At 45.7% G+C, this 25,204-nt stretch overlaps 1 protein-coding gene across 4 annotated transcripts in view; it reads left to right on the top strand.

The window, feature by feature from the left end:
• fry (microtubule binding protein furry) overlaps nucleotides 1-25,204 on the top strand; it is a 35,403-nt gene that overhangs the window by 6,745 nt on the left and 3,454 nt on the right. The window contains exons 3-9 of one of the 4 annotated variants that reach the window (XM_077659239.1): nucleotides 5,852-5,963; nucleotides 6,557-6,853; nucleotides 9,212-9,382; nucleotides 10,697-10,890; nucleotides 13,953-17,172; nucleotides 19,419-19,637; nucleotides 23,853-24,124. In XM_077659239.1, coding sequence (XP_077515365.1) covers nucleotides 5,852-5,963; nucleotides 6,557-6,853; nucleotides 9,212-9,382; nucleotides 10,697-10,890; nucleotides 13,953-17,172; nucleotides 19,419-19,637; nucleotides 23,853-24,124 — 4,485 coding nt within the window. The remainder of the gene's footprint in view (nucleotides 1-5,851; nucleotides 5,964-6,556; nucleotides 6,854-9,211; nucleotides 9,383-10,696; nucleotides 10,891-13,952; nucleotides 17,173-19,418; nucleotides 19,638-23,852; nucleotides 24,125-25,204) is intronic. The other 3 variants (XM_077659241.1, XM_077659240.1, XM_077659242.1) reach the window with 3 other exon arrangements.

Raw genomic sequence — 25,204 nt, forward strand, 5'->3', positions numbered from 1 at the left:
GAAAAAATGCTCAGAGCACGGAAACCGTGGTACCGCAGTCGACGTTTTCATTATCAGCCCCGAGTCTGTCAGATGATCAGAGTGTAGAGTAAAACATATAAAAATTATACCTAGTAAGGCTGTTGAATTCCTAAGTTCTAAGCCTTGATTGCCGGAACGAAGTCCGGTGTCCGGTTTCAGCTCAGTGAGGTTTCAAAGAACTTGCTGCAGCGTAAAAAAGGCTATTACAAAATTACACTGTCAAATCAAAGCCTGTTGGCTGCTTTTATGTGGAATTTTTTCAGTCACACTGTCAGTAGTTCAGTACAGCCGTATCTTCTTTCTGTTTTTTATGTTTGTTGAAATTGCGGTATAGGAAAGCGGTGCCACAATGTGGTGGGCAAAGCCAGCCACTGTAGTGTTCCCATGGAAATAAAGCAGCAGCTTAACCACCTTGCTCTGAATCATCGCTCGCTCCAACTTTCATTGTACAATTTGAAAAAAGAAAAAGTTGTACTGCTCTCCAAATAACAGGAACACCTCTTGGTTTATTTCTGACCCTGGTGATACGTGTGACCGCTTAATCGCGCGCCTGATTTTATGAGCCAAATTTCTTGCAGGCATGGTAGGGAATTGACACTCAGTGATTGGGTAATGCGTAGATGCACAAGGAAAAAAATCACGGTTTAGCTTGGGGCTAACCACGAATTATGGAGCACCATTAGCCCTGGTTTTGCATGGTTTATCGTGACTTTCTATGCTTTTGCTTGGCCTGAACTGGCTTACTTTGGTTGATATATCATATGATGCAAGTTTGCGTGATATTGCATCATTTTAGACTTGTACTGCGGTAGAATTGGTCATTCTCTACATTCACAGACACCTGGGAGTCCCGATTCTGCTCCTGGCGCAAAGATTCAGCGGTTAAGCTACACGCCGCTACCCTGCGATGGCAGGTGCTGCCATCGGAGGGGCTTGTGAGACCTATGTTGTTTTTCCTGAGGAATCTCTCGTGACTAATCATTAATAAATTTATTTATTTATCTATTTATTTATTATCATACCCACAGCGCCATTGTCTGGCATTACAGTGGGGGGGTTGAAAAAGAAAAAGTACACAAATACCACCGTGTGCAGGCGGTTAGAAAAAAAAGATAACATTCAGATAGAAAGAACACAAAATTATTATACATAAAAAATAAAGAAAAAACACTCACAGCATGGAAGAAAATGAATCATTTGATAGTATGGACACTACTTCCTCGGGCAGCTTGTTCCATTTCGAAATTGTTTTGGGAAAAAATGGATTTTAAGAAGGTCAGTCCGGCATCTGTATTCTTTAACTTTAAGTGAATGATCTATCCGTAAAGACACATAATCAGAATTGACTATATATTTGGTTCTGTCTATCCCAGTTCTTGAATGAAATATATTATGAAATAATTTTAAATGCAGAACTTTCCTACGTTTCTAAAGTGTGTCCCAACTCAAATCTTTTTTAGCGCTCGTTACACTGAAATAGCACCCATAGTTATTAAAAACAAAACGAACGGCCAAATTCTGAATTCTTTCTAGCTTTTGAATGTCAAGCAAGGATTTCGGGTCCCAGACTGTGCAAGCGTACTCAAGTATGCTTCTAACATTTGTATTATACAGCAGTTCTTTTCTCTTTAAAGGGAAAAGCTTTGCGTTACGTCGCAAGAAACCCAAAACGCGGCAGGCTTTGGCAGTAACAAAATCCACGTGACAGCGCCAAGACATTGCACTGGTTATGTATACACCAAGATATTTAAATTCCAATACTGAAAGCATTCTACTATTATTAATATTATAAGTGAAATTGTGAGGAACCTTCCTTTTAGTGAAACACATATGTACAGATTTTTGTAAATTAACATGCATTCCCCAATTCTCACACCACTGGGCTACTTTACACAAGTCCTGTTGTAATGCATTGCAGCCACTCTGATCGTTATTAATTCTATACAATACACAATCATCCGCAAAAAGACGCATGCATGAAGAAATGCCTGAAAAGATGTCATTCATGTAAATTATGAACAATAAAGGGCCTGAGACGGATCCCTGAGGCACGCATGATGTTACAGCAACCTCATGCGACTGCTTACCGTTGAAAACAACACATTGACGCCTAATGCTCAAATATTCCTTTATCTTCCTAATAACATTCTTATTTATGTTGCACCAGGATAATTTTTGTATTAATAAGGAACGTGATACAACGTCAAAAGCCTTCCTAACATCTAGAAATATATAGTCGACAGAATTTCTCTTGTCCAATGCACTTGACAGGTCATGTACAAATTCGGTAAGCTGGGTGACACATAGGTAACCACTGCGAAAGCCATGCTGATGGGTATTTAATAATGAGTGTGTATTATGATGATCCATAATGTTAGTAAAAACACGTGTTCTAAAACTTTACACGTCACACTGCCACGGTGGGCAGTTTGGTCATAATCTGGTGGGCAACTTGTGATGACGTCACGTCCCGTGACCAAAGTGGCCCACGTGCTAGAAACAGGCTTTGGACGGACAGACAACTGCTTTTCGGAGGAGTGGAAGCGCTAGGACACTAAAATGGCAACCAAAGGAATCATTCACTCCAGGCTCGGGGAGTTAATGATTACCATTATTCAGCCCAAATGCTGCATTTTAGCGACCCGTTTGATTTTCAAGTGGCCTGAATAATGTTTTGTTATAAGCAACAGCATAAGAGCCTCACTGCAGTGGAAAGCCGGCATCGCGCTGGGGTAAGACACTAAAGAAATAGAGAACTTCATAGCTGGGGGAGCGGGATCTGAACCTGTGGCGGCGTTAAAAAACCAGTTCTGCTGGCCGTTGCTTTAGACCACTATGCAATTGCTGCAGCTTTTTTTAAGCATGATATTTATTACATTGAAAATATATTATATTTGCATTGACTAAATTATTTGCAAAGCTTTTAGGAAATGCCACGAAACACATTGCGAAGAGACAGAGCAACAAAGCACTAGGTAAGGCTGAGCACATCACCAAGAAGGAGTGTCACTCCGTATTGAAGTCGGTCGGTTCATACACTTCCCTCAGATGAACAATCATCTGGGAGAAATCTTAATATCCTGCCTGTACGAATTGCCAAGCTCTCGAGCTGTACTTGCAGTGTCGTCGTCTTCGTCATGTACCCGCATTCATGCGTGTTACTGCCAGTTTTTGTTGTTGTTGGCTCAGAAGCGATGGCACATAAACACGGTGAAGGATTGGCCAGGGTTTGGTGCAGATCAAAACTGGAGAAAAAGTCATCCGGGCTTATCTCAAGTGGCTCATAAATAAAAATTGAGGAATCTGGGAAAACGAATAACGAATTTTGACAGACAGTCGCTCACACTGTAGTTTGAAAGCATGTTCTTCATCATCTTCTATCCGTGCACGTGGAAGCATCATCAGACGAGCTTGCAGCAAACCGCACAAAATGCCGGGAGATTAGAAGCAGTGAAATTCATAAGACCTAGTGCTATCACAATCTCATCGAATAATAGTAACTAAGTGACCTAGAAACTTTCCTTGTTCTGAGTCTATTCTGTGCTTAGCACTTATTGTAATTGTCGTGGTAAATGCTGCTGCATTGTTTTGTAAACATTCTTGGCGTACATAGGTTTTGCAGACAAACACAACAACGTGCTGACTCATTTTAGGAGTGCATATAGATAACAATGAAACGTTATAAGTGCAGGACAGAGTGTGCCAGAACTAAAGGGAGAGTGATATTTTGGGGCTCAACTCGTAGCTGTCTCAGTTTTGTCTCATGATTACCTGAAACAACACACACACGTGTACACGCACACACACAACAATGTAAGCAGCTAGCCTCTCGTCCAGTAGTGCCTTGAGAGCTTGTCTTATATGTTTATTAATCAGTAATATCTCCAGAAGAAAGCCGACTACAAAAAGTAATACCCCTGTCACACGGACACTGTAAAGGTACATTGAACTAATGCTCCATTACTCTAAGGACGAACGCGCGCTGCCACACGGACGCACCAAAGGACACCTAGCTCAAAGGAGCTTCGAAACAAGGCAGCTTGAGTTCGTCCTTTGAGGCTTCAAGGGAGTACTCTCTCTCCCAGCGAGTTAACAGCATAAATAAATTGAGAAAGATCATTTGTTTTGTGGCAGTCTCACCATGTCATACTCTCGTTCCAGATATACGAGCGTCACGGTAGCCACGGTAAATATGCCGCCATGTCGGCCATGTTGTTTGTTGCTTTAACATAATACAGTTATAAAATTAATTTACTAAAAAAATGTGACATTTCTGTATTTACATGTGCAGTGAGGTTTGCAATTTTAATAACGCTTTTCGCCGATGAGGGCGCTAAAAACTTCTTTCGAAGGTCGTTCCGCGACCGTGTAGCACGGACGAACTCCCTTGAAGTAGTGCTCCTTTGGGAGCATTAGTTCAAAGTGCCTTTAGAGTGCCCGTGTGACAGGGGTATAACTCAAATAACTCGAGTTTTAAAACAACTGTTTGTGAGGGTGAGGGAGGGCCCAGGACGTGAGGGTGAGGGAGGGCCAGCAAATTTTATGAACAGGATGAGGGTGAGGGAGGGCCCCATAACTTTTCAAAATGAGGGTGAGGAAGGGCCTTGGATTCAAAAGTGAAAGTGAGGGAGGAAAAGTAAAAATGAGGGCATTTGCCTACCTCTGCTCACCACCTCACTGAACAGTGAGGGCAGTGAGGTGGTGAGGGCAGTTGGTCTGCTGGTTTGTGTTTAGTCACTACTGCAGATCAACCTTCCTTGATTTTGCAAGGAGTCAACGAAACCGGGGAGTATAAGGAAGGTTTTTTTTCTTTAAATATATAGTGCTCAATAATAGGGGATTAATAGGGTAAAATATTTAAAGATAATTGATTAGAAAAGGAGAAACTGGCAGTCTTGACACCATAGGTAGCATAAGGGGGTTCTTGCACAGCTTCCACCTCACCATTCGATCACGTTTCGTTTCGTGTGGCACTCGTAGTACAGGACATACTGCATCCACCGCTATGGACGAGAGTGGCGCTGGTGAACACTCAAGGTTCAATTACACTACTCATAAATACCCCTGAAAGCAGACGATTAGACAACCTTTGTTATAGCTCAGTTGGTAGAGCACCGGACACGAAATTAGGAGGTCATGGGTTCGGATCCTACCGGCGACATGTGTTTGTTTTTTTCTTCTGCTTTTCTTATCAATTATATTTAAATATTTACCGTATTAACCTCCCATTTATGAAAACCACATATCAAAAAAAAAAGATCTGACCCTATGCTCCTTGGTTTCGTCGACTGTGGGCTTCAGTCATTTATGTCGTAACGAACCCCTCTTTTCCCTTCCCTTGTCTTCTTGATTTTAGTTGTCTGCAATTTACTGCAGTCCCTTAGGACCCTAGCAGGAGTTATGAGCCTGCCTTATTTGTACATGGTTGGTATTGGTTGACCCTTGTAGCATTAGACAATAATTCTGGAAAGAAAAGATTGACCTGTATTTTAATCAGTATGGTATGTTGTTGTATTTTGGTTTTGCAGGTCACTGTTCTCGAAAGAACCTGAAAGTGTGTTTCATGGTTGTATGTGATTTGCACATCAGTGTCACAGTAGCTTTGGCATTTGGCTGCTGATCCCAAGGTTGCAGGTTCGATCCCGGCTGCGGCAGCCATATTTCGGTGGAGGCGAAAACACCCGTGTGTGCTGCGATGTCAGCACACATTAAAGAACTCCATATGGTATAAAATAAATCCGGAGGCCTGCACTACAGTTTACATTACTGCCATTTATCATACACACTAAATACAGCCAAGCAGCATGTTCATTGCCACATCTTGATGCAGGGCTCCAGCACCAGGCGAACGTCGAGAGGGCTGGGGATCAGCTGAGGCCACGGAGATGGTGCTGAACAACCTCTTCTACCTGACAGCAAAGTTTGGCGACCAGCACCCCAAGGTAAGCCACGCATTTGTAGGCATATGTATTACGACAAATAACAGAGCTTCCTTGCATAATGGGGCAGAGGAAAGTTTATGAGGAAAGGAAAGGTGTGGTAACTTTCTCACTCCAGGTAGGTGGGCTTTTGAACCACACCCATGGGTGGATTCAAGTAGTGGCAAAGGGTTCCTCTCTGAGTAAAATAGTTTCACAGGAGAACTACACTGCACTCCATTCCAATCAAAATATCTTGTGCAAACAAGCCAGGAACAGAGAAATGGCAGTAAATAGCATCCAAGAAAAGAAAGAGTTATATAAGCAGAACACTGTATATCATGCTAGCTTTAAGGATGGTCAGCTTCACAAAGAAAGAGGCCGATTTCAGGAATAATCATCGTATTGTGCCCACATATTCAACTCTAATTGAATTTTCTAACTTTTGTTGACTACTGAATAACAAGAAACATTCAGTTATGTTAATCGGTTGTAACACGCCGTTATATACTCAGACAAGAGAGAGAGAAATTTGTGTTTGGTGTCTCGAATGCTCATACGTTGCTACCCATTGCAACATGTCCCCTCGTACTGATTCTGCCATGCTCTGTGCTCAGGAGATGGAGGAACTCTGGGCCCTGCTGTGTTGCTGCGGGGCCTCCAATCTGCGGGTGGTGGTGCGCTATCTGCTCATCGTGGCGGGGCTGTCCCCAGGGGAGCTGCTGCCATCGGCAAAGCGTGTGGCCCTGCATATGGGCCGCGCCTGTCCCGACCGGCTGCTGGACGCCCTCCTGGCGGAGATGCAGCTGGCTGAGACATTGGGCTTCTCAGTCGAGCGCACTGAGACACCACCCTTCTTCCGCCTCACCAGTGCCCGCAAGGGCAGCAGTAGCCACTCAGACGATGGCAATCAGGTGCCTCTTTCACTGCCTTTGCACTCCTTTGCTTGCCTTACAATGCAAAGACAAGATGTGCAGATAGACAAGTAACAGCACTGTCTGTCCACATGCATGTTCATTGTGCTATTTATGGACTTGCGGTCATGAATCAACCAACTGAACTAACCATTCATCAGCTTCTTGTTTTAATCATATCGTCTGTTAGAATCTCACCTCGGTTTTTATGCAATATAATTTGGAGCATTTTACATGCTCAACCCACCCCTTATTTTTCCCTTGTTTGTTGTGTCCCTCTCTTTCATGTTTTTCAGAGAGGCTGAGCTGACTGAAAATTCTAGTCATGAAGCGCTTTCAGCTTTGTCTTCTGCCTCTCTTGGCCTCTTTTCTAAAACAAAGGTGTCAATTTTTTTTAAGGTTTTTCTCTCAACAATTATTCGGTTAAGAGGTGTTTGTAAGTTGTATATTAGAGAGGTTAATTTATAAAGAAAGGTAATGGAGACAGGTGATTAGCTTTCATTCCCAGCTTCTCTTTTCTTTTGTGGTTTCATACGTGCACATGTGGTTGAGTTTTATGTATACTTCATATACTTGGTCTTGAATCTTTGCTTAATGTTTTATGGGTTTATAGGCTTTATTTAACGTCCCAAAGCGACTCAGGCTACGAGGGAAGCCGCAGTGAAGGGCTGCAGAAATTTCAACCACCAGGGGTTCCTTGACGTGCACTGACATCGCACAGTACATGGGTCTCCAACATTTCGCCTCCATCAAAATGCAACCCGCTGTGGCTAGGATCGAACTTGCGTCTTTCAGGTCAGCAGCGGAGTGTCATAACTAGGTACTGAGCCACCACGGCGGCCTTTGCTTATTGTGATCCTTGCCTACACATTAATCGTTTTCATGCTGCGCCATCCTCATCTGCAATGTTATAAACGATAAAATTTCAGGTTGCTGCACCGTACAGGACAGGCGTTGTTTTAATTTTTTGCCTTTCAAAGCAGTAGTGTCTCATATTGTAATGCACTTGCATATTCATCATCATCATCAGCCTGACTATGCCCACTGCAGGACAAAGGCCTCTCCCATGTCTCTCCAATTAACCCTATCCTTTGCCAGCTGCGGCCACCGTATCCCCGCAGACTTCTTAATCTCATCCACCCACCCAACTTTCTACCAACCCCTGCTATGCTTTTCTTCTCTTGGAATCCACTCCGTTACCCTTAAGGACCAGCAGTTCAGCTTAACTTAAGCTGAACCCTTTTTGTTAGCTTCCACGTTTCTGCCCCACAGGTGAGTACCGGTAAGATACAGCTGTTGTACACTTTTCTCTTGAGGGATATTGGTAAACTGCCATTCATGATCTGAGAGAACCTGCCATATGCGCTCCACCCCATTCTTATTCTTCTTGTTATTTCCCTCTCGTGATCCGGATCAGGAGTCACTACCTGCCCTAAGTAGACATATTCCTTTACCACTTCCAGCACCTTGCTACCAATTGTGAACTGCTGCTCTCTTGCGAGACTGTTGAACATTACTTTGGTTTTCTGCATGTTCATTTTTAGACCCATCATTCTTTGCCTGTAGAACTCAATGATAATGCTTTGCAGTTCATCTCCTGAGCGACTTAGCATGTCAGTGTCATCAGCGAATCACAGATTACTTAGGTATTCTCTGCTAACTCTTATCCCCAATTGTTCCCAATTCAGGCCTCGGAATACCTCTTGTAAACAAGTGGGGAATAGCATTGGCGAGATTGCGTCTACCTGCCTGATGCCCTGAATATTGGAATTTTATTGCTGACTTTATGGAGGACTATGGTAGCTGTGTAGTCATTTTAGATATCTTCCAGTATTTTCTCATAAGACTCTTCTGCACCCTGATTCTGCAATGCCTGACTTCTGAGGTTTCCACTGAGTCAAATGCTTTCTCGTATTCAATGAAGGCTGTATATAGGCATTGGTTATATTCTGCACATTTCTCTATCACCTGATTGATAGTGTGAATATGGTCTATTGTCGAGTACCCTTTACGAAAGCCTGCCTGATCATTTGGTTGAGTGAAGTTTACGTTTGTCCGGTTTCTATTAGCATTACCATAGTAAATACATTGTAGGCATTGGACAGTAAGCCTATCGGTCTATAATTTTTTAAGTCAAGAGAAGGCACATATTAAGGTGTCATGTAATGCATAGGGCTGTGCTGCAGTGCTTGCAGAGAGGTGACAGCAAGCTTTAATTGCATCTGACAATGTTTGAACCAAGATTTACATAAAAAGTAGTGAAGGGCTTGTCTAAGCAGCGAGTTGTCCCTCACAGCGCAAGTGCTCAGGCTGAAAGACAATTAAAAATTGCATTTTTGATGTTCCATCTATGGTCAGGCTCCGGATGTGGCTCAAGAACGAGGTACACTACACACCAAGCGACGCAGCACAGAGGACGGCTCAAACGAATGTCGAGGTGGTTCTCTGAGGAGCAACTCCAGTGAGCGATCACGCCCGGACCGATCAGTGTTGCTGTCCGCAGATGAGCCAAGGACAAGGCACCTCTCTGTGAGTTTGCCCTTTCCTATGATAAAATGAATGAGGACTTTGAACTGAATAGCTTTTTACTTGTGAGGCTTATGCATGATACATGTCAAGGATATTGCGGCCTACACACACAGCTAAAACCTCTGTCATTTGTTTAACACATTGCACTCTTTGTTTTCCTTGGTCCAAGTAGCTTTGCGCTAGAAATGCATCAGTTCATGATAGTTTTTGATGCAAATATAAGTGAGGTCCCTAACTTCCTGTGGCGGAAAATTTTGAATTGGCAGGAAATGGTGTGAGACGGATCGAATAATGCTTCAGAATGCTCGCATTATATTTAGAACTGGGATGTGAATTAGTGTGAATTTTTTTTTTTTTCGAGAGCTCCTGAAGGTAGCTAAAGCTACCTTTGCTGTCAGGCTTGAGTGCCACTAGGAGAAGCCAGCTTTTAGTGACCTAGGGAGCAAAGCGCGTGGCGCGCAAGGGCACAGGAGAAGGTGGCTACGGATCTTGAAACAAGAGGGTGCAGGTCAGTGAGAAAGAGAAAGAATTGAGTGGAATAGGGAAAACAAAGAGATGCAAACAGGTACAGGACTGGGCAGCTCAAAACAGTGGCAGCACAGTGGTGATGGTAGCTACTGCTCAGTGGAAGGGTGTGTGGATTAAAGTATCGAAGGCTTGGCTTTGCTTGACTGTGTGCCATAGTACATCTGAAGCATTGCTTCTTAAATAATAAAATGGTAATGCTCTAGTACTATGCCAATAGCATTTTTTAAGGGGGCTCTCGGCTGTAGTTGGCACGCATAGTTTGAGATCGCATTACTACTGTAATTGTAATATTATTTCTTTTAGAATTGTCATGCATTATCAAACTCCTCCTATAGCGTTATATTTGTGCTAATAAGATAAATTAGTAATTTTTTCCCTCATACTGTGGTTCTTACATTTGTAACAGCAGTAGCATCAAAAAATGCTAAAATCCGTAATTTTTGGGGGGGTATCGCCAAATCACTGAAAACTAGGAGCCTTAAGTTTTATGCACTTGCTGTACGTTTCAGACTATCCACTTCATGCCAAGTGAAAGCACTAGCTCGGATAACTTGCCTAAAAATTTGTTATTAAAGAGCTTTGTAATGAGCGGGCTTCTAAAGGAGCTGTAGTAAGCATTTTTGCATCTTTTATCTTAGGCCTGAAGTTGGAGGACGTCATGCTTTGCTATTATTTTTTATTTGGGAAAAACACGAACATAAGTTTCCCTTTGGGGGATGTACTGTGCTGCATTGGATGTGAAGTAAAACAAAAAGGCTTTTGTCTGGTTTGTTTCTCCATTGACAGCAGCAGGAGTCCCAGCAGGATGAAGAGCCAGAAGGCCTGGACAACTTCGCCTTGCTTCGACGAGCAGCTGAATCAGAGGCCAAGCCGGAGACGCCTCAGCCACACCCATTACCAATGCCAGAGTATGGTGGTTACTATGCACCGCTGTCCGAGTTCCTGCCTGAAAGCTCGCTGCCTGTGGTTGGTTTTCACAGGTATGTAGCTGCCTCTGGTCTCTGTTTTGGACCAGCCAAGTATATTCCCTTGCAAGGAAACTCGAGTCTACCAAGACCTGACAGTGTTGTCATATTGTAATAAGGGGTGTGCGAATATTCGAAATCTCGAATACGAATGGAATATGTTTGATATTGGATTCGTATTCGTATTCGAAAATTGATATTCTTGAATTTCCGAGTATTCGAAAATTCCCGAATACTCGCCAGCGATCGTATACTGCACATACTTTCATAAATTCGACCGTGGAAAAACCACAATATCTGGGCAAATTAGCCGACAATCGAGGTAAAAATTCCAGAAAAACAATACAGAGGTCCTATCCGCTTCCTTCTCCTCCGTTTATCACGCGGACCGACCACATCCCGACGCCGCAAAGCTTCACCTCGTGAGAATTTCCCCAAGTGGGCTCTCCCACTCATCACCCGTGCTGCGAACAAGATGGCCGACGGCCCGCTTCGAGCAATCGCAACGCGAAATCGCACTTTTTTTTAATCCTTCGGTAATATGTTACATATTTAATGCCCACACACGAAGAATGCGTCCTGTCGCCTTCATAACTCTCCGAGTGTGACTTCCGCCATCCTGTTTTGTAAACTACACTATGCGAGAAAGCCTCCTTGCGGAATCCCGCGGGAGCCTCCTGAAGGGTCGCGTCGAGTAGTCACAATAGGGCAAGGGATCCTGTTAAAATCTCGCCTATTGCATGGTGCATTGTAACCTGCACACCTCTTAGCAGGCGTACGGCAGGCGTGGCAACAATCCGAAGGCCTCTGTCGCTAGGGCAAAAAAATAGCCTGGCTGCGTAGTTTCGGTTTCTGAGCTTCACCGCTGTCCTGCGACAACTTAAAATGTCGGCCCGCACATTCGCCGAAAGTCCAATCCCAGCTGCGCGCGGCTTATTTCCTTTTCCTTTTTAGAAACCGCCTCACCGCTCCGACGCCAGTGTGCGTTCCCCGGCCCCTTGCTTGCATTTGTGTTGTTCTTCCAGCACTCCAAAACGGGTGGCTTGTCACGGGCTTACAGGTGTTAGCACGATGGAGCCACCTCATAAGGCCTTACTGCGTCTTCAGCATTTTCGGCTGCATTTTTTTTTTTCAGGGGGGGGTCAATTTTTTATTAACCGAGGCCTTCGGATGAACTGGGCATTTCTTCCAGTCCCTTGAACTCCGAATGAATTAGGTTTAATAGTCGTCATGTTATTTTTTGTTGCCAGTCTTGTCATTTTATGGATTTTGTTTTGCATGACCTCATTATAGTTTGGATACTGTTATGCTGTCTAATCAAGTAGTATACATTTCTGTGCACATCATGTTTTTTTATATGATACTGAGGCAGTCTAGTTTTATTTTAGTTGCAGAGACCGTGCACTTTTTGAAAAAAATAAGGGCAACAATGTTTGCTTGCTCATCATATTCTGAAATTTTTTTTGTACTGAACAGATATTCGATTTGATATTCGAAGCCATTTTTTCTTCATTATCGTATTCAATTCGTATTCAAAAATTTCAATATTCGCACACCCCTAATTGTAATACAATGCCTGTTCTCATTTGGCACACCAGCTTATCATTACCGCAGAGGTTCTCAATCTTTTCAGCCTTAGGAAACTCCAGCTGCTTTCAGAAGGTACTGAGGTATCCTGATGTCCTGACTTCTGTCCCTTTCTGCCTATGGCCATACAAAAAGGAGAGCACACAGACACACAGCTCCTCAGAAAAATGACGAAATTCAGTTGGTAATGACTTCCTGTACAGTGAAACTGTTAACTGTGACCAATTACAATACGATTAGTCCCAAAAATAAAATGGGCAATGAAGCATGGAGTTTGAGGTGTGCATGGATTTAGGTGCTCGGGGGAACTCACAAAGTTCCTTGAGGAACCCAAGTGCTCTGTGGAACTCAGTTTGAGAACCCCTGCAACAGTCCAATATTTTTCAGTCCAGATCTTTTTGGAAAACCTGCACATCGTAGGTACTTGCAATTCCTAAACTTTGGGTTTTTCAGGCCTTAAAGAAGTACAAACAATTAACTTTTGGATTCGTGTTTTCTTCTTTGTAATGAGGTGTAAGACATTATCGTACATGGGTTAACACGTGGTATTCTGCTACAACCGTTAATTAATTTATAATCAGATTTCTTTCTCGTGCTGTTTTGGTTTCAGTTCCAACAGCTGAACGATGACTGTGATGTCAAGCAATATAATCGCTCCTTCTACATTCGTTGTCATTCCGGCTCTTGAGGAAGGCAGGCTTCAGCACTGTAGTGAATTAAAACGATGAAGCAGCGATTATATCGCAGTTTTTCCATGCCTCACGTGACATATAACGACACTTTGACGTCATAGCCATTGTTCGGCTGTTGAAGCAGAAACCGAAACAGCTTGACAGAAAAAGTCGATTATAAATTACTTGGCAGTCATAGGTGGATACCACATGTCAATTTATTCATAGCAGTGTCTTCCGCATCATTGTAGAGAAGAAAACATGCCACCAAAATTAGGTGTCTATACTCCTTTAAATGTCAGGTTCACTTTACCTGTCTTGTTACTGAGCCCCTAAATTTTGTGAAAAAACGGTGTGCGCCAGTCCTCTATTAGGACTAAACTAGCTGCCCATCACAACAAATAACTGCAACGATTTCCTTTTGGTGTAATGTTTATTCTTTCGAGTTTATGTGATTGTGGTCCATATTGCATTTTTGATAATATTGCACTTATGCTGCTTATAGTCTGTTTTAGGAGTTTTTGAATTTTGCTTTGTTAAATTTATGGTATCCTTGTATTGTTATTGTGTTATTGTGTTGTAGTGCCTGTTCTCGTTTTTATATTACTGACCATTGATATATATCTTTTATCAATCCCCCCCCCCCCCCCCCCCACACTTTATGTAATTCCTCACTTGGGGCCTTTAAGGGATAATAAATGATGATAATATGATTTAAAATTGTGCATAACATTGCCATAGCCTTGTACTGAGTACTGGATTGTAGTGTTCACTGAGCCTCTAATCACAATAAATGTGGGTGTCTTTTCCATCACCTAGGTGTAACCTGGCGGTGATGCTGCTCACAGATGTGGTTGTCAGTGGCGTGCCCATAGATTGGGGTCCTCACCTGCCCATGCTGCTGCACGTGCTATTCCTGGGGCTCGACCACGTCCGGCCACTCGTGCATGAACACTGCACTCGTCTGCTGCTCAACCTGCTCGTTGTGGTGGCGCAGCACCGAGACCACCTGGGCATTGCACGCATCCTCCTCGACAACCGCGTCCGGCAGCTCGGCTATGGCCTTAATACCCAGCCACGCATCGTGCCCACCATCAACTTCACTGATGCCCCGCCCACTCACCCCGTGCCAGCACCCTTGGCACAGGAGCAGCCACCAGGCCATTGCAACACGGCTGCCTCGTCAACAGTGACCATAACGACAACGACAACCACAGGAAGCCAGGGGAACACTGCACCGTCTAGCAATAACCAGCCAAACACAGAATCCACAGTGCTTATCAAGTTGGGCAGCGTAGAGCCAGACATTGCTTTAAGACCCATTGAAGCGACGATTAAGGCCCTCGTTGACTTTCTCGCTTCCAAAAAGGAGTCGCCCCTGTGGGCTTACGAGGACATAACTGCCAAGGTGTGGTCAGTGAAAAGTGCTGAGCAGCTGAGCATGTTCGTCCACCACGTGGTGACAGTATTCAAGGACTCACTTCCACAGGCTCACGTTGAGCAGCGCTGGGCACAGGTGGCCCTCCAGCTGGCACTCTCATGTTCATCACGTCACTACGCGGGACGCTCGCTCCAGATCTTCCGTGCACTGCGTGTACCAATAACGACACGTATGCTGGTTGACATTTTGTCACGCCTTGTTGAAACAGTCGCTGAACAAGGAGAGGACATGCAGGGCTACGTGACGGAGTTGATGCTCACACTGGAGGAAGGAGTCGATTCCTTAGACTCAAACCTCAGAATTGATGACCTGATGCGGGAGATCTTTCAGTCAGCTCCTAATATTGTTGGAAAAGATAACCGAAGGAGCGCTCCTCCACCTCTCGACTCGCCAGTCGGCACCCCCTTTGTGTCTCACATGCGCAGCACTTCGTACTCAGTCTCCTACTCTGGCAAAAAGCTACCAGAAAGTCCGACATCCGAGTGCCGTGAATCAAGATCGCGTGCTTACACTGACGATGAGGCAAGGTTACGAGGCAACAGCCTGGGACGTTCACGCAGTGCCCTTTCACTCAAGATGGCTGACGAGCAGTACACCCAGGAGGACAAAACGACCCTGTTGGCACAGTTCTTTTGGATTGCTGTGTCGCTCCTTGACTCAGATTACGAGCATGAGTTCCTGCTTGCTTTACGCTTGTTGGAAAAAGTGCTCAGCAAGCAGCCACTAGAGAATGTGGACTTCTTGGAAAAAGTGGACAAGATCCAGCACCAGATGAAATGGCCAGGCTTTCCCGGCCTCCATGCTCTGCTGCTCAAGGGCTGCACCAGCCCTGCTGCGTTTGATCAGACCATTGGCATTCTCTGCCAGCTGACCCATCATCTAGACGTGCCAGTTGTGGACCCTACCGAGTCACTGGCTTTCCCGTTTCACGTAATGGCATTGCTGCCATACCTGCTCTTGAACTTTGATGACCCTGCACCAATGTGCGTGCGTGCTGCTAAGGCCATTGCGCAGGTGTGCATGGAGCGATCGCAAAAGCTGGAGAATCTCGCCACAGTGATGACGCTCTACAGCCAGCACTCTTTCAGCAAAGAAAACCTGCAGTGGACCAAGTGTGTGGTCAAGTATCTCTATGATGCCTACTCTCATGTATTCATCAGCATTGTCTCCTTCCTTGTGGAGATGGTGGAAAAAGGGCCCCCGTCTCTGATGCAACACATGCTTAATGTCCTTTATTGCATCCTTCTCTACATGGACATCCAGAGTGCGGCGCAGACGATCAATGCTGACCTTCTACGAGCCATTGCTCGCCATGTGGAAGGCTCACATTGGAAAGACGTGTTGAAAATCTTGAAGCATGTCGTGGCTCGGTCATCCAGTTTGGCTGCACCACCTTCATCAGTACCTGCATCCCTTTCAGGTGTGACCACTGCTGACTGCATCAGCATTGCCTCCAGCACTTCTTTTGCTGAATCGGAGTTTTCTGCCAAGCGAGAGCTCCCAGGTCGCACGATCGAATTTACATTTGATCTCTCTGTAACCCCTGTCGTGGGTCTAAACCCAGATGCCAAAGAAGACACTAATGAAACCAAAGAGGAAAAGAGCTCGCCGAGACGTAGCTTGTCGCACAACCACTCTTTCAGTGAAAATGGCTCCCTGGGTGGCTGGAGGCGCCCATGGCTTTCACAGGGGCGCACGCGTGAGCACCTCATCAGTTTGTTGACAGCCTGCGGACAACGCGTCGGGCTGCCCAAGAGCCCCTCAGTCATCTTCAGCCAGACCAGCGATGTTGCTGAGCGGCAATCCTCCATGTGCAGCAGCACGGAGGAGGTGTCGGCCACCAACAATGACGTCTCGGCCGACAGCAAGCTGGACGATGGCACACACAGTGACCAGCAGTTTGGCATCTTCAAGGACTTTGATTTCCTTGAATACGAGTTGGAAAGTCAGGAAGGCGAGAGCATGGACAACTTCAACTGGGGAGTACGGCGCAGGTCGCCCCCCAACTTCGAGGCCCAGGGCGCTAGTGTGGTTCAGCCTTCCGGATCAGACTCCAGCATCACCGTGCGCTGCAGCATCACCACACCGCGGCGGGAAGAATCGTCAGACGATGATGCCGGCAGTGTGTCTCCGCTTTATGACCACTCGGAGCTTCCAAGCTGCACCAGCAGCTTAGTGTTCCCTGCCATTTCACTGCCTCTTAAAGGAAGCTTCCGCAGACCTGGAAGCCCTGTGTCGGGGTCTTCGCAGAGCTTTGTCAGTGATGGTGACCTCACCCTCAGCAACACTTCACCGAGCTTCTCACCCCTGACAGCAACTGTACCGCCCCTGGATGATGCGGAGGATGCCTGGAGAGCCAGTTTACACCGCCTCATGGCCGCTACTCCAGAAGACACTAGCTCTATCTACCATACGCTGGGGCGCCTTCTGCGGGAATCCTTTCGCAAGGTCTCCCGCATGACACGGGAGTCCTGCCAGCTGCTCTCTGGCACTGACTGCCTCCGCCGCGTGACCGCACTGTTCCTCAACGTGCTTGACGTGCTGGCCACTCAAGCCGAGCTGCCCTTTGTCTACGTGGACCCACAAGTGACATCTATTGTGAGTGGCTCCAAGCATAACTAAGAGCAGAAGGGTGCTAATATTTATGCTTTGAATTCAAAGTGAATGATCAGATGACTACTATGTAGTACTTGAGATTTTTGACCTACTGCACTGGATTAGCAGCTATGGCACTGTGATGCTGAGGGCAAATGTGCTGGTCTGACTCCCAACTGTCGTGGCCACATTTCAGTGCAAATCCAATGACTCTAAGATGCTGGGAATTTGTTGGGCATTTAAGAAGACTTGAGTGTAGAAGTTAATCTTGGAAACTCTACAACAGTGTGGCTCACAATCATGTTGTTAACTTTGGAAGGCGAAAAATTAAAGGGGCTCTGGGGACCAATTGAAGTTGGCCTTTATTACTGCGTTCTAATGACCTATTCTAAAAGTGGAGCTGGAAGAGTTCGAAAAATGAAATACAAGTGTTGCCACCCTCAGCCGTGGGTCAAGACTGAGTTTTGAAGTTTTGATGTGATAGCATTAATGGGTGCCTTCAGCAGTCTGGGGTAATCTTTGCATACCACTTTGCAGACATGGACACTGTTCTTTCTTTCACCATTGCAAAATGCTTAACCTATTCTAAAGAGTAAATTATGAAACAACAGCGCGAATAAGGACTGGGACGAAAGTAAAGACGACACAACGAGCACTGACTCTCAACTAACTTTATTTGACTTGAAAAGCATTTTATATACGCATGAGTGTCTGAAAAAATTGCATGTAAGAAAAAGGAAGAAAGAGCGTACAGTCATAGATAACAAACAACATACAATCCATTGAGCTCTCACCTTGTGTCCAGCGTAGGTTTTGCCTACAGGCCCGTATATACAGAATTGGCCATTCTCTACATTACATTCATATATCACGGGGAGTTCTCATACCACATCTGGCACAGTAGTACAGCAGTTAAGTGATTCGCAACTGCTCTGAGAAGTGGTCGTTTCAAACACAGCCACCGGTGGGGCTTGTGACATCCAGGTTGCTCTCTCCAAGCAACCTCTTGTGACCAATCGTTAATTGAACTGCCACCTGTCTCGGCGAGCAGGTGGCACAATCCGTATTTTCCGCTCACAGCGCTGATGATAACACCGATGATGTCAGATATTCTGCAGAACGGGAGCCTTAACGTTTTTGCGTTAAAAAAACTGCAGCCAAGGGATCATGTTACTGGCAACTGCAGCGCACACAAACATATTCTAAAAAGGTGTAGCTTGATAGAAAAACTGGCACCATTAAAGGGCCTCTGAAACGCCTTCCGAGGAGAGCACATTAACTTACTTAATCACTGCACTGTGTTGCCATGAAAACCAGAGCCAAATAATACTCTTCTACGCGCAGCAGACGACCCACAATCACGCGTCAAAGTTGGCGAGCCCTTCCTGGCGACTTTTTTATGCTTGCACCCTCCTCCGTCCCCCGCATCTGCATAGACAAGGTGAGAGGTGGCCATTGGTTAGATTCTTTCAGATGTCAGGCAGCTACCGTGGCCGCGGCCAATAAGCCATTTATCTCCGGCGGGTCGGGAAGTTTCGCTCCCAGAGGTGGGCCGGCAAAGGAGTGCCTACCTTCCAGCGTGCAAAAAGTGACGAGAGGAGAGGGAAAGGCGCGAAGACGCTGAAATTCAAATTTTAACTACAGATAACTCAGCTTCTACAAAGCACATTTTAAAAAATCCTTGCTGGACACTATTCGTGAAGTGGCGTGCTTCAATATCCCATGCTTGCCGCAACTTTATTAGAGCCCCCTTCATAGCCCCTTTAAGCAAAGAAAAACTTGGGGGAGGGGAAGGGGGAACACTTAAGCTTCGCCTCCAGGGTATGATGCGATAGGGTTAATGGGTTAATGCCTATATATATGTAATTGGCCATTCTTGACTTTACATTCATAATCCTTGGGAGTCCTCAAACCACTCCTGGCACAGTAGTGCAGTGGTTAAGTGATGCGCTACTGTGCCTGTAGCAGGTGTTGCGACCAGTGGGGCTTGTGTGACTCAGGCTGCTCTTCCCAAACAACCTATTGCAACCAGTCATAAATTTAACTGCCACTTGCCACAGTGGTCAATTTGCTCACAATTTGGTGGGCAGGTTGTGATGGCGCCACAAGGTCACGTGACTTACGTGCGCCACCTACGTTGCTTTTCCGGCCGCTCCAGCTGCGAGGCTTTAAATGGCCACCGATGTCAGACAGTTTTTTCCGACATGAAGTATTAACGGAAATGTTTTGTTGTCTGTCACTGCTTCCAGTGTCGCGGAGGTGCAGTGACTGAACGGCTGCGCTGCCTGGTGCTGGAGGAGCAGGAGCACTGGGAGACGTTCCTCGAGAAGCGAGAGCACTTGGCCGAGGCTGCAGATGCTGTGCGGTCAGGTGCCAAACTAGAGGCCCTCGGGGAGGCGCTCTCACAGGAGCTGCTCCTGGAGCAGCGCCTTGACCTCTGCCGCGCTCTGTACCGGCTACACTTCCAGGTATCCAAACACACTTGCACTCTTCTCATAACAAACTATTCTCTGTGGTGCTTTCACTGCCGTGTGAAATGCTGTCTCCCACATTTTACTCATTTTCTCCTCACGTTTTCTTGTTCTTGTTTTGTTGGCTTATTTGTTTAACCTCAAGAGCGAAGGCGTATACAGTGAAGCCTTGTTAAAGCATACTTCTCGAGAATGCGAAAAACTGTACACGAAGTGGCAGTACGACCTAACTGATAACATCTTAAATATATCCACTGAAAGGATGATGCCTGAGACATTCCATGCACATGCGGAAGCTTTTATTCAGGTAGACGGCAGCTACTAGTGCATCCTGGCAGGCAGTTAAACTGGGTCCCAACTGCTCTATCAGACCCTATATTGTGGGCCAATGGGCGAAGCATGTCCTGCGCATAAGCAGTGCCTTTCTGCCTGCATCTTTCTCGAAGGCACCACTTGCATTGGATGGCGTCTCACCAGTAATAAAAGGCAACAGTGCCACATCGGACCACGCAAGAGAAGTCTCAACTGGACTGTCCATGTCTCTAAACGTGCTAAAGACGACAGTTCCCACAGTGCTTTCCAAATGTAGAACTTCTGAAAAGAGCTCTCCACAGGTGGCGCTGATCAGCACTCAGAGCTTCTCCTCGAAGTGAGACACGCTAGGGAGTGATGTCACTTTGGAAGCACTACAAAGGGAAAGCATGCGAGCCATGGCAACACCAATAATGTGACATTGCATTGAGATGGGGCAAGATTACAGCTGTGCAGTGACTCCGATCAGCAAGCAGCAAGGCCATGGTGGCTACGGTACATTTTGCTACTGTCAGCCTAGGCTGTAGAGCACTCCAGAGCCTCTATGCTGCAGAGAAGCTGAGTCACCCTACAACAATAAGCGATAGCTCCTTTCACCTCGGACTATGACAGCTTGGGCCTGCAGACGGAGTGGTGGAGTGGGGGAGAAGACGCTGGCTGGATGTTCCCCTGTGACGGCAAGGGAGTGCTCTCTCTCCGTAAATGTCAGCAGCAGCTGCAAGCGTTCTAGTCGCATGCTCCACTGAATCAGTTTTAATGTTTCCTTCTAATGCGCAGCATAATTCATGGCTGCTTTACGAGAGACTGCTTTATCCCCATACACGATGATAGCTACACATTAACCAAGATGTTCACGATAAGCCACTGTGTTGTAAATGGGTAGCAAATGCATGAGGCTTAATAAGAGTGCATTCCAAAACGAAAATGTATTAGTCAAAAATAGGTCAACTTACAATCGTGTAAATATGGTAAGTAATGTGATACAGTGAAACCTCGTTATAGCGAATAGGGAGAAAATTGTAAAATAGTTCGATATATCTGAAATTCGAATATAAAATTTCGCCAAATACTCACACAGGAGAAGCGAAATTTAAGTTTACGAAAAACAGCAACTGGGACAGATCTTTTCCATAGTTTTAACACCGTTTCGAAGCCACTCGTGGTGATTACGAAGGCTGCAAGAAAAACTAGCTCCAAACGTCAGTCAGGTTGACTTCCCCGCACTGCACTGCAGAATGTGGCGGCACAGGTTAGACACCAGCCAAGATGCCGTGCTTGCATTACAGCAGTGTTGGGTAAAAAAATTGGATGCCAGGACAAAAGCTATCGCCGTTTCTACCACCTCCGCTTCGTGACAGGCGACATGAGCAGAGGATGGCTACTGGAAAGCTACAACCACCGACAATGTCGCTGGTTCCGGGGCACTATCAACTGGTGCGAGAGAGGCCAGCTGTTCTCGCTGCTGCATCATCTGTTTCGCTGTTGGCAGAGAGAGAGAATAAACTTATTTCAGTCTTTGAAGAGGAAGGCTCCCTTCTGGCGCAGGTGGGCTACTGTCGCTTGGTGGCCTGGATCTCTTGGATCTCGGCGACCTGGTCAGCTCTCTCTGTGAGCAACTTTTGTTGCCACAGGTCCGAGCTGCGCAGCGCGGTCTCCCACTGCTCCTCTGTTGTTATTCGGCTTAAAGGGTTCTTACCGCAGGCCCACATGATGTGGTTGAGGTTAGCATACTCTCCGTAGCTTTTGCATTCTGCAGAGTATATATCTGGGTGAATTTTGGCTAGTATTGCGGGGCAGGGGAATGTGTGTGTTTGGAGCTGCCTGAGAGTGGTTGCTTGCTCTTGCATGAGCGTGGGGCTGGGACGGGAATATTCCATTCTGCTCCTTTGATAGAAAGTCGTGATTTCACTTAAGGTTAGAAGATGGTCCCTCGCTGATCTGGCCCCGTGGTTTGGGAACGCACCTGGTCCTGCCCGGATAGTTAGTTCTCGGGTTATGTTGTTGACCTTTTCGTTTCCCGGGAGACCTGAGTGTGCGGGGGCCCATATTAGATTGATTCGAGTTTCTGGGCGGTATTTGCTAATTTGTTTTGCGGCCGGGGGGTGTACTCTGCCTTTTATGAAGTTATTTATAGCGGTTTTTGAGTCGCTTATTATGGTCTTTTCCTGCGAAACATTTAAGCACATGGCATATGCTATTGCTGCTTCTTCTGCTTCTTCCAGCTCTTTTGCTGGTATGGTCGCAGCTGCTATGCGTTCTCCTTTGTTGGCAGTTGCGAGCTAAACTGTGATTCGTGGTGTGAACGCTTGCCGTATCACCACTAGTCACCCCTGTAGTGAGGCAAAGCCTACCATCTGAGCTGGTACAGCTTGGCACTTGGCAGTTCGATATATGAAACTTTGAATGGCATTCAGACTGGATGGACATGCGCGATGCTACACTACAATTTCCAAACACATTCGAAAGCTTCAGTATTCTGTCGCTATGCTGCAGGGGTGCTGCTGCCATCAAGTTTTGTTTTTAAACATATAGCGGCAACATTTAATTTGTATAGCTACACTCCACTGGAAAACTGCTACTTTCAACAATAAAATGTCTTTTCAAAGAAATTCTTGTATTTATTCATTACAGTATATACTCGTATAATGAATTCACTCGCATTATGAGCCCACCCCCCACTTTTGTTGGCCATAATTTACTTTTTTTTTTTCAGCCTTTGACTTTGTGTAGTGGGTTTCTCAGTTTTCGCGCGGTCCACAGTGCAGACCTTGGCAGCGCACCAAGATGCTGCCCACGGCCCATAACATCACCACTTGTTTGTTTACCTTTTGAGGAGAGCGCCGTGTCATAAAGGTGAGGAGAGGAGGTACTTGCGTGCAGGGCAGACCTTGGCGTGCAGGGCAGGCATTGGCTGCTTGTGCGGCAGCCGCACGTGGTGTCTAGACAAGTTCTTACCGAAATTCGTTGTACAAATTCTCAATTTTTGTTTTGACTTGCTGCTTTGTTCTTTGGAACCCGCCACGCGAAGCTCAGCAGTAATTTCTTCATATATACTGCTGTTGCGTTTTCGGCGACGCAAGTTGGCCAGCCTCTCCTCCGAACAGTCTTGGAGAACACTTGTTTCTCTCTCTGTCCAAACCTGCTACAGTTGGGCTGGGGGCTGGATGTGTTCATTTTATTTTTTGCTGGTGCCTCGTTTTCCGATTCATAGTTGCTTTCACTTATTTGCATTTGATTAATAGAAACACATCAAAAATGAAAAATAAAAACAAAAAAGTGCAATAAACTTCACTGTCGAACAAAAAAAAAGGTGCACTAAACACACGCACACACACGCACGCACATGTGCACATGCACACAAGTACAAAATGTACAACACAAAACAAAGCAAATGCAACACCACAAAGTGAAAAAAACTGGCACTTGTGCTCCAACCTATGGTGCGAAGACGCTACATTCGAGAGTACATGCGCTTGTGCCTCGAAGCCATTCCAAACTCTCGAATGTCCCCACGGAGCTCCGTCGACTCTAACGTCATCTCAACCGAATGCCGTTCAAAAACCTCGTGTAGCAGCACACGTTTGGTAGTCGGGTTGCATGAAATTCGGTTGGAAGGCTTTCAAAACGCCTGTGTAGCAGGGGTAATAAAAATTCATGTTTTTGTTAAAATATTTTGCAACAGTTCGATATAGCCAATGATTTGTTATATCCCTGTTCGTTATAACAAGTTTTGACTGTATATCTGTATACAGCCAAGCGATTGCCAAGAAAATGGTATTTGCCTTGATTGCATGTTCTTATTTTTTGATTACTAGTTAGTGCTTACTAGTGGCAAAGCTGTACATCAATTTGTAAATTTTTACTGAGCTATAAAACTTGAATACTTATCCTTTTGCACAGGTTCTGCTGCTACTGGAAGGCTATCGGCGCCTGCTGGAGCAACTGGGCTGGGCAGCACCCCAGTGGCAGCTGGCGGACCTCTCCCAAGAGCTGACAGCCGTGCGCTCTGAAGTGCTGCGCTCGATCGAGGACACTGAAAGTGAACGGCTCTCGCCGCCACCTCCCCAGGGTGCTGAATCAGCCGACCCAGAGGACACCCTGTCTGCGCTTCTGAATGAGCGGCGGTGGGCCGAAGTGGCCAGGCACCTGCACAGGTTGGAACTTCTGATCTGGTGAACAGCTTGCTCCCATCGTTGTCATCAGTCAGGTTAACCCCACTGTTGAACCAAGGGCACTCACACTTAGTAATAACCATTAATTAAACTAGTTAATTGCTCCCATTAAGTATCATTAATCAGTGCTGATAACCGACATGATTAATTAATGCCAGAAATTGCACTTGTTAATTAGGATCATTAATTAGGGTAAATCAATTATTGCCGAATTTTAATGGCCGATGGCTAATGACTCAGACTCAATATTATTTAATCATTGACTTTATATTCTTCACCACACCACTCTTCGGATCATGACTGATGACGTCACATCCGGTGACACATTTTACGGACACATCCGGTGCCAGGCTTGAAGAAAAACGAAAACCCGTGCCCTCACACCACGAGTCAATCCAGAGCTCACCATTCAGCTCCAAGGCTAACTACAAACAAAAGCTTACTGGCAGACCATGAGGATAGCTTGTTTCAGGTCTGTCTCATAAACTGATCAAACTACGACCTTTAAAATGGATTCCTCCCTTTTGTATAAAACGATCTGTAAAACAGGCCACCATCCGCTTCCTGTCTGTCTAATTTCCTTTCCACCTGTGCTCGAATCACTTATAGACCCCCTCTTCGATGCAGCCAGACTTTTAAGCACTGGATGGGACAAAAGCCCAGACAGACAACCCAGATGCGAAAGCAAACACACCGCGGTGGGAACTGCGTTGTGCTGGTGCATGGAAGGCCCAGAAGGTGAAGTTGACAAAAAGATAAGAATGCAGATCTAACAATATGATCGAGTCGAGCGCTCCGTCAGTGTTAGCTTTCTTATTTGCGGTGTTGTGTGTCGCAGGACACCAACTTTGAAGCCAGTGATACCTTATTGTGTACACCCTTCGATGATTGAAACTCAGTGAGGTGAACAGCCAGTTATTTTGACTACCGTGATGAGAAAGTGGGTACCGCGAAGTGCTTTATTCAGTGTTCGCTTCATACAGCATCGCTATTTTCTTGAGCTTATGATCTGGGCTTAGGGGTATGCCACCCCTGCACTTCTCTGGTACCTTTTCGCATGTTTAGATGAATGCACACACC

The sequence above is a fragment of the Amblyomma americanum genome, chromosome 3 (genome assembly GCF_052857255.1).
Source record: "Amblyomma americanum isolate KBUSLIRL-KWMA chromosome 3, ASM5285725v1, whole genome shotgun sequence".
NCBI lineage: Eukaryota > Metazoa > Arthropoda > Arachnida > Ixodida > Ixodidae > Amblyomma > Amblyomma americanum.